The 10,348-nt window shown below is 43.3% G+C and overlaps 1 protein-coding gene across 1 annotated transcript in view; it reads right to left on the bottom strand.

Annotated features, from left to right (window-relative positions):
* Positions 1 to 10,348, bottom strand: part of CABLES2 (Cdk5 and Abl enzyme substrate 2) — a 53,287-nt gene that overhangs the window by 20,823 nt on the left and 22,116 nt on the right. The window contains exons 2-3 of the mRNA XM_044455158.1: positions 2,614 to 2,706; positions 1,095 to 1,172 (exon numbers count right to left, since the gene is read on the bottom strand). Of these exons, the coding sequence (XP_044311093.1) occupies positions 1,095 to 1,172; positions 2,614 to 2,706 (171 nt within the window). The remainder of the gene's footprint in view (positions 1 to 1,094; positions 1,173 to 2,613; positions 2,707 to 10,348) is intronic.

Raw genomic sequence — 10,348 nt, 5'->3', positions numbered from 1 at the left:
GATGGTGGAGGACAGGAAGGCCTGGAGGAATGTTGTCCATGGGGTCGCGATGGGTCGGACACAACTTCGCAACTAACAACAAAAGAGCTTTTTCATAATGCTTTCCAAATTACTCTTCTTCATGTGTGCTGTAACCTAAGTGACTTTCTAATGCTCCCCAGCCACCACCCCCTGCATTAACAGCATTCTGACTTTAAGCAGAATTTGCTTTGTTCTTAACATGCATGAACTGCCTTTCTATTTAGAAAAGTACATGCAATCATTTGTGATCAAGCTGATGACAAATACAAACCCCTGTTCTAGCACAAGTATCAACAGGCCTAAGGACTGACATTATGGTTTTAAAATGTCTGATTCCCAAAAGAACTTATTCCCAGGTTAATGTGATTGCAGCCAAAAAGCCTAGCAGCATAATTTTCAGTAGAAAAGGTAACATACTCTCTAGCTTAACCATCAAACTCAGTTATACCCTTTCAACATTTTGACTTTTCCTTCTAAATCACCAATGAATGGAATGGAGAGGGTGGACAGTGAACAGCCATTTCCCAAAATTAAGCACTTTAAAGATTTTTTGTATGTAAATGATTTCTGCAGTTCAATCTCCAGAGAGGGTATTTGTTTCTTGAAAAGCTCTGTTTGTGTTCCACTAAAACTGAGGGTGTTCAACTTCTTTTAGTCCAATGGTTCACTTTAATTTTGGAAAAACTTTCAGAGGATGTATTCAGGCAGTGGGTATGGCCAAAAATACCTGTATTATATTACCTTAAAGCTCTTAAGGCCGAATCCTAAGCATGGTTAGGATGGCTGGCTGGGGAATGCTGGGAATTGTAGGACTTTTTTTCTGTCTACACATACAACGGACTGTATTTAGTGTCAAAAGAGGCAAAGGTGCCAAAGAAAAAGGGGCCAGGTCAAAGGCAGAGGAGACAGGGGCTGAATATCTCCAACTTAATTTCAAGTTAAGAAAATGGCAAGCTGTGCTTAAGCTACCAGGTTTTGTTGAGCAATTTGCTGTCCTCAGAAAGGCACAAATGTGACCACTGGAACATGTTTTAAACAGATTTATCAGGCCAACCAAAGTAGGAACTACTCACCTAATCCGCAGGCTCTCCCCGTAGGGCAGGACAGAAAAAGCCACACACAAAGTTCGTTTAGCACAAATTAATACTATCCTGAAAGGAGATACACAAAGAATGTTATGAATCATCAATAGTATTTTGTGTTTACATTCAGTCTCCCTAATATGTATTTCTTAAAAATTTGAGTCACAAAATGTTAAATATGGAGCATGCAGCTTTTATTTTAAACTCACAAGTAAGTGATTCAGATTAGAACCACCATATGCAGGCAGGAAAGGTTTAAATTTCCCTCCCCCGGTTGTTTGCTTTCTAAAATTTGCACATCACCCACTGAACAGCAGCTTTAAAAAGGACAAAGAGCATCAACAGATGCGCATTCTCTCTCTCTCTCTCTTCTAGCCCCTGCATGTGAGCCGGTCAGGCTTTTTGGAAAACAAGGGCAGCGGGGAAGGTTAAATCCTCCCACAACTATGCACAGTGGTGGATCAGAGTGGGTCAGCATATTCCCCATATGCTGGGCCCTATATGCTTACTCGGAAATAAAATGCAGAGTGGGTCAGCATTTTATTTCACCGTCTAGACCGTCCCTTTTCTAGACCGTCCCATCCTGGAGGAATGTTGTCCATGGGGTCGTGATGGGTTGGACGTGACTTCACAACTAACAACAACAACAACAACGACCATCCCTTACCGAAGTCTTGGGACAGTTTAACAATACAAAATGTAAAATGAAACACAGCGTCCTACAAATTCGACTAACAATAAAACCCCCATTAAAACAATCAGATCTTAAAACATTGGGAAAATAAAAAGTTTTCATGCAATGTATAAATTGGCTGGCTAATTAATTCCATTAATCCATTCACAATGTCATGCTTTCCCACAGGTTTCTGTAAGATTATTGGGCATTTTTTTCTGTCTAAAAGATATTATTCACAGATGCTTGGTTTTACAGTTCTCAGAACTGCGAATTTGCATCTGCAAAGATCACATGCCTCTTCTTCACAGCACAAATGTTATGAGAAAAAGACCTTAATACCATTGTTCCTTTGCAAATCTATGTACACAGAATCAACCCTTTACCTCTTAAGTGCCAATTTCAACAAAAATCAACAAATAGAAGAAGAGTGTTGGGAGTGGAATAGATCTGCACAAGAAGCTAAGTATGAGGAGGGAGGGGCAAGCAATAAAAATAAAAATGAACCCTTTTGAGCAGAATACTCCCCAAGTCTTTGGATCTTTTCGTGTATAGTCTGAGGTTTAACACCTTATCTTTTCCCCAGAGGAGAAAACCTATAATGGCAGCAGACTGTAAAAGATACCCAGTTTGGGAATATTTTAATAAAGTTCCTCTATGTACAGGTAAAGGAGGCATGTTACAAATTATATAAAAAACTATGATTAAAATCTAGTTCTACTGACTAGTGATTTAAATCACGATTTAAATCAAATCCACCCTGGTCACTTGTGGACATGATGATACCTGAAGACCATTGCTAGTACAGGACCACTGGCCAGCTAAGAAAAGGGGTACCTGCTATTCCTGGTATCATACTGCCGCATGTTCTTGATGAAGTGTATCTTCTTCAAGCCCTTGTGTCTTGGAGATCCAGATATGTGCTTGGTTCTACAATTTAAGGAGGGGGAGAGGCAAGTCAGAGATGTGGGCAGCAACCAATCAAGTGATGGATAACAGAAAAAATCCCAATATTAAAAGTCAGAACGAGCACGCATGCAGGGCCTTAGGTATTTGGTGTGGACGAGGGTGCAGGGGGGAAGGACTTGTAGAGCATGCAACGAGAGGAGGTTAATGCTGCTATTGAACAAATACCTTCGGACACTGCCACATTCCACTATGTCTTCTAAAAACTCTAGAGAGCAGCGCTGGGAGATAAAACGCCTTCTGCAAAAATGCACAACACCACGAAGAGCGAACAGTATTAGTTCATGGCCTCCGAAACTGAGCAAGCTGCCAGCACAACACCATCCCTATATGCACATGTTTCTTTTCCCACAAGCCTTCTAGAACCTTCTATGTTCAAGGAACACACCTTTCACAGCACCAGGTCTTTTCTGAAGAACATCTAAGATCAGTTATGGAAGTCATCTGCACTCTTAAGGATTCTGGGACATGTTCTCAGGTGCAAGTAGTTCAGCTGGGGCTCCGGGCTTCCTTACTACCTCATGTAAACTAGGACTACACCCTAACACACTCACTACTTTCCTGTAGGGGAAAATTTACAACAGAGGACAATCCTCAAGGACACTTGTCCACTGCTACTGAAGTTCTTACAGAAGAATTTCAAGGGTGTCTAGAATGCAGTTTAGAAGTTTAACATAGTCAGTAGAGAACCAAAATGACTTCATTTCTATTCATGACTTCATTTCTATTCAGCTTGGTTTGCTCAGGGAAGTTTCTCAAGTTGTCATTCTGTCCTCTGGAGTTCTATGTAACTGAGAAGCTCGCCCATTTTTATGCGGTGGCAACCAGAATTAGTCAACAAGCAGGTCAGGTTGGCACGGCATGTCCAAAGAAGGACAGTCAGCAATGAAGCTCTTAGGAAGGTTTGAACTGGGCAGGGAGAAGCAAGAAGCTTCTTGCTGGACTGCTTCAGGTATCTGAAGGGTCTGCAGCATGGGGCATAACTGGAAGGTTGGCCCCAGAGAAGGGCCGTTAATCCACCACTACAGGGAAAGTGACTCCTGTGTTGAACCCTCATTGCCCAAAAGGTTGTTCTCACCTACTCTAGGCCTGCAGACCTACTTAAAAATAAGTTTCTTCAAAAAGAACAAGCTACCCACAGATTGCTGGGAGGGGGAGCTGTACCTCCTAAAATGAGGTGAATGTGTGACCTTCCAGAAGTGGTTTGATTGTATCTCCCATTAGCCCTAGCCAGCACAGCCAGTGGTGAGTGATGGGGACTGTAGTCCAACAAGATCTGGAGGGGCAGAAGCTTCCTATCCCTGTTCTAAGTTCTAAACAATCCTTTGTGACCAGCTAAGAAAAGCAAACTACTAGACAAGAGAATCTCCCCTTGTTTACATCTCAAAAGAAGTTAAATTGCAGTCAATTTTTACTGTTTGCAAAATTCTTCTAGGTACAAACACTTTAATCAACCGGAGGAGAATGTATACATTTCAAAGATGTGCACATTTGGACCAAATGAAAATACACATAGATTTTCATGCAGAAAGGGAAAACACACGTATACACACACAGCTTGCAATCTGATATAGACTTGAGTTGGAACAAGCTTCCAGATGTAATTTCAAGAACTTGGACAAATGCGAGTTTTATGGATTCACACATCCCTGTATACATATATTGCAACTCTCAGTCTTGTCCACAATCACTCCAGTTTCCTGTGCGGCAATCATCCTCATTTTATTGACTAATGGAATCATCCCAGGAATAGGCCACAGAAGGTCAGTGGTATCATTTTAGCTTCTGGTTTACAGTTCATTAGTCTATGCTGACTGATTTCAGCCAATTGCTCTGCAGTATTCCATAGATTTAAAACACAGTTCAAAGGCAGATATAAGCCTTGCATCTGCTCACTGTATCCACTTGGGCAGTAGCCAAGAAGAGACCTAATGCTAATCAAGAAAGGTGAATAAGATCAGTGGTACTGGACTTTGATCCAGTATTATTCAAGCTAGATATGCACCAATGCTATCACTTTTGTAGTGTGAGGAATGCTCTAGGGAAGTTCACAAGCACATACAGTAGGTCTGTAGTCTGGAAAACATCTGGGGATCTCCAGAAAGTCACATCTCCTTCCCTGACCCCACTCCTCTTCTTCAAAGTATTTGATGGCTTTCCAGCTTTTACAAGTTTCTCCCCATTCTAAATGGCTGAAAAACCACTCCTGAGGCTACAGGCAGGAAGAGCTCACAGCTAAAATATGTTGATATTGATACTCTGACCCCATCCGCTTTTGCTTTTGGCTCTCCCACCATGGTAATGAAGTCCCCAAGGCCTCTCCAAAATGGAATTCAGCCTTCGGACTAAAAGATGTTTGACATCCATGCTATGTGGTTTTGCTATCAGGACAATTCCAGGGCTTTTCCCAACACCAGCTGCAATGAAGAGATAAACCTATTGCACCTTGCTGGAGGCAGAACATTCTGAATGTTTATGGTATCATCCTATCAGCAATTTCCTTTGTTCTTTTATTTAATTTTTAAAATTTAATATATTACTTGGCTAACTTTCAGGGAGAAGCCCTCCCAAAGAGGGTTACAACAATAAAGCCCGTGAGATAGTAAAAATAATAGAAACAAAAACACAAGAAAACAGCAAGAAAAACCAGTGATAAAAGCAGCAGCACAAACAACTTATTCTTCAGTAATTCTATCAGGAGAAGGTCAAGGTAAAATGATGGAGCACAGCAGACTCCAGACAGCAACTTATTCCAAAGGTGTGGGGCCACTACAGAGACAGGCTTCTCCTATATGGTCATCCACATCCAACTCCCACAGGTGGGTTGATATCTGGGACCTTTCTTGATGATCAGGCTGATAAGGATGAAGGTGGTCCTTCAACTGACTTGGCCCCAAACTATTCCTGGTTTTGAAAATCAAAATCAGTACTTTAAATTGGGCTTGGCAACACAGTGGTAACCAGTGTGGCTGGCACAGAATAGACAATATACGACTGAATTGCCTCACTCCCATTAACACTCAGGTGGCCGGATCCTGAACCAATTTCTGAACCACCCTTGAAAGCACCACACACAGCACAACTCAGTAGTCCAGTTCAAGTGAAGGAAGGCTCATTTTCTCTGAACAGAGCTGGAACTGGCCTATTGCACAGTCGCTGCTGCAATTATGACATGCCATGAAGAGGCCGCCTTTGGAATCTTTGCCGCAGATTAACTCTGCCCAAATCGGTGGCCATCATTACATCTTGTAGCATCAGTACATAGTTCAACTACACACTATATGAAAAAGCCCTTCCTTTTATTTGACCTGACTTTCCCATCAATTAGCGTCACAGGATGACACTGGGTTCTAGTTTCATAAGAGACAGGGAAAAATTTCCCTCAATCCACCTTCTCCACACCCTGCATCACTTCGTATCTTGTTTCCCTTCACTTGCTGTTTTTCTAAACCAAAACCTCTCCAAGGACTATGTACATTTTGTCCTAAATAAAGGAGAAATCTGCATCAGGCAACATTGATCTGTGACTTGTGTCATTTGCATAGATTTGCAAATCATTTGCACAGTTTGCTTGGTTTTTCCCCCTTCTGTTCATGGAGTATGGCACCCAGGTCGTTCTTCCGGTTCCTGTCCTCTCATCAGGCACTGCCTAGATATTTTCAAGCCTTTTCAACATTATTGATGGAAGCTGAGAAATCCCTGAGATGGCTGGATCCTCTCCACTGGCAATTTCTGCATGGAATACACACAGCTCTGAATGCAACCCCAAGAAGAGACAGGCCTCTCCTGTTGACTCCTGATGAGCAGTCAAATCTGAATCCAAAGTGAACCGGTAACGAGCACTGGCAGTCTTACCAGAGGCCAATACAAGCTCAAGGAAACTCGATTCCTTTGCTATGCCACAGCAGCAATGAGGTCACTCAGAACCCAGAATTCTGCCCAGCTGCCAATCAATCCCTTCCAAGCAAAGAGATAAAAAGATAATGACTGGCTTTCACAGGGACATTTCCTTACCTCATTTTTGACTATGGGGGATGGATGCCACTGTGCTCACACCCATACAGATTCCAACATATACAAGTAGCTAAAATTAGGTTCCAACAATCTTTGGAAGTACACAGACAGAAAGCCAAAAAAAATCAGGTTAAGTGCTACCTGCCTGCCAGATTTTAAAAAGACAAACAAACCCAAGAACCTTTTCCTGTTTATTCTAGAGGAACAGGAAGTGCAAAATGCCCAGCTTTACCTGAATGAACCATGATCAACACTTCTGAAACAGTGGCAGGGATTCCCACATTTTGGAACACGGTCATATGCTACCTGGGGGTTGCTGAATCACAGGCCAGTCTGAGACATGGGTAGTTGTATCTGGGAATTGGTCATACACAAAGAAATAATCAAGAATCTGGCAGGCTCTGAAGTGGGACAGATGGGACAAGAGGAAAACTTAACGCATAGAAAGGTTTAAACAGGGAAAGACAAGGATGTGACCCTAGTTGGAAACTTTACACAAAAATCAGCAAAACCAGCACTTAATCTGAGAGCTTGTAACAAACATCTCTCATTTGGTACCCTCCATACATTTTGGACTTCAACTCCCATCCGCACCAGCCTGCATGAGAAGCTATGATGGGAACAGAAGCCCAAAATTCACAAAGGGCACCAGGTTGGGTGAGGCTGACTTGGACACCTGCAACAGACCCAACTTAGTAAAATGCTCTACGACCATTTTTATGCAGCATTATATTTAACTGAAATGGGCTATACATACCATAAATCAGTTTCATTTTAAGAAACATATGAGCGTGAAGTTTGGCTTTAAACCCCCCTCCCCCACCAGCCCGATAATTACATCAAACACAAGAAGCCCTACACAAAAAAGGCGAGGTTTCAGCTATGTCTCGCTCAGGAGAAGCACCCTATTCCCCTTTCTACTGGGTTGTGCAGGTCAGGTTCACACACCGCAGACGCAAGGGGCCACAGATGCTTGTTAGCACATGAAACCGGAGATTTTCTCCAACTGTGGCGTGTCGAGCAGATCAGTTAACATTCTCTGGCTTCTGTGCCAGAGGTTAAGTTCCAGGTACTGGGATTTTCACACTATATGCAGAAAGCCAGCAAGTCCTGGCTTTGCATGGGAACCATGTGAGAGATTTATGAATATGTGGATTCAGAAGACTGCTGATCTCCACCAAGCTATTTAGATATGGAGGAGGAGAGGGAGGAAAGAATGAGAAAGGAAGGAAGGATAGAAACCCTATCCCCTTTATGTAAAAAGGCTTGTGTGGGAAAGGGTGATTCTTAGTAAATAAACTCTGCACTTCTAATTTATCAGATGCAGGGTGGGGGAGCAAGATTCTCCAGTAAAATCACCAGTTTCCCTTTCCAAATGATCAGGAACAAGTAAGAGAAAACACATTCCCCCAGGTAGCGCTCCCAAACTGGGAATGGCTCAGCAAGGGTGGAAACATTCTCAAGAAAAGCAGCAGGAGTACGTATGCGTGCCAAGGACGCCTTCACCCCACCAGTGCTCCCCTGTATGTTCTTCTCTCTACTCCTTCATTCCCATTACTTTAGCAAAAGTGCACTTTCAAAGATACTTAGGGGGAGTTCCTGACAGCATCTGGCTTGGCCCTAACTGCAAGTCTTAATTTGTACTAGAGGGGAGAAAAATCTCAGCAAACTTACTGCAAATGCAGAAACTTAAGATTCTAAACTTCGGAGCTCAGATTCTGCAAACAACCTCCCTGCCCCTTGGGACAATTCAACCAGATCAACTTGAGTTTATTTATCGAACCCTCAATTCAGGACAAACTGTATTTGCAGCAAGGATGCCTGGTGTGTGATAAATCGAGCCACTGTACAGAACAACTCACAAATTCGGTGAGCTGAACAGCACAGGAGGAGAATTTTACATTCCTGTCGTGCTTGTGCATTTCTTGTAGGCAGGTGGCTGGCAGAATGCTGGACTAGGTAGCCCCTTGGTCTGTGGTTCGTTGTCAAGCCAAAAGAGCAGATGAATTAAGTGATGTCCAGCATTTCTGACATCTGCCCACAAGCAGCATAATCCTCCCCGAGGGTGGAACCTTCCTTTTTTTTTTTTTTTGGAAAAGAGGGGATTCAGTTTGGTTCCACCAATCAGAAGAATCACTACTTCAGTATATGCTACTTGTTAATTACTTGATTATTTCTCACTCCCTGTTGCAAAGCTAGTCTAGCTCAGTCAATAAAGGACTGTATTTTAGAAGCCTTGATTTGCTGGAAAGAGAAAAAAGGGAGAGAAATTCTCATGGCAGCAGGGAAAAGAAATTCAGCCTGAGATGTATGTTATTTTGGAGGTATTCAGAATGCCTCTAAAGCTCACTGTGGTATTTGCCACCTTCTTCTTCCCTTCTCGTTATCAAACGTACTATGAAACCTCAGAAATACAGTTCTTTTATTGAAACCTAACTGGTTACAAAACAGTATACATCAAAGTGGCCTTCTACTGGAAAGGTAGGGGAAGGATCTGCCCGTTCCCCTTCCTTCCCTCTTTTTCAGTAAGGCTTCTGACTCCAACCTCAGGGTGGCCCTTGAGGGCAATACAGCAGGAATGCCACAGAATCTGCCTGATTCACCTGCCCTCACCTGGCTACGTCAAGGAGCTCTTTTTGTATAGCTCTATGCCTACCTGCATAGCTGTATATCAAAGCAGCATGTAGAATCACTTTTGCTGAGCAAATAAAGTTACAAGTGAGAGAAATACTCATGGCAGCAGAGAAAAGAAATTCAGCCTGAGATGTATGTTATTTTGGAGGTCTTCTGAATGCCTCTAAAGCTCACTGTGGTATTTGCCACCTTCTTCTTCCTCTCTCGTTATCAAACGTACTATGAAACCTCAGAAATACAGTTCTTTTATTGAAACCTAACTGGTAGTGAAGTGGGGGGCAGGGGAAGGCAGGGTGGACTCAATGGCCTTACAGGCCCCTTCCAACTCTACTACTATTGTATCTGCTCTCCTTTCCAGCCTGAAAAGTCTTCCCCAGTCTTCCCAAGGGGGGCAGATCCTCATGCTCTGCTGGGAAACTTCACTAGGTAACCTTGAATCTGTCAGCTCTTCCATCCCCTCTTCCTTGCCGCCTCCTCCTCCTCAGAACTGGATGACTCCATCTGAGCAGCCCATAATGTGTGAGAGACAGTACAATACCCTCTCCACAATATTCAAGAAGCACATCCCAGCCTCTGAGCAGCCTTGCATTTCTGCTGTCTCCCTAGGTCACATCTGCTAAAAAGCCAGAGCTACCAACCCTTGTGAATGAACTGCTACCCTACAAGACTTGGGAGTCTCATGGCAGAAACACAGGAAGGGGTTGCAGCTCAGTGCCTTGCATGCAGATGGACGCAGGATCAGTCTCTGCCACTTTCTGGTCAGGCTAGGAAAGAATGCTGCCTGTAACCCAGGCAAGCCCCTGTAGTCAGTGCTGGCAATACCGGGCTAGATGGGCTGAGTCACTGTAAGTGCAAAGCAACACTCCTAAACGGATGAGAAAGGAAGCTGAGATGCCGCTGCCTGCGCGCACCGCAGGTGACTGTGATTCAGACCCCACGCACCCCTTTGATAAATGAT

Source organism: Varanus komodoensis, unplaced genomic scaffold, assembly GCF_004798865.1.
Source record: "Varanus komodoensis strain SLA01 unplaced genomic scaffold, ASM479886v1 scaffold8, whole genome shotgun sequence".
Classification (NCBI taxonomy): domain Eukaryota; kingdom Metazoa; phylum Chordata; class Lepidosauria; order Squamata; family Varanidae; genus Varanus; species Varanus komodoensis.
This window is presented reverse-complemented; position numbering and strand designations above follow the sequence as displayed.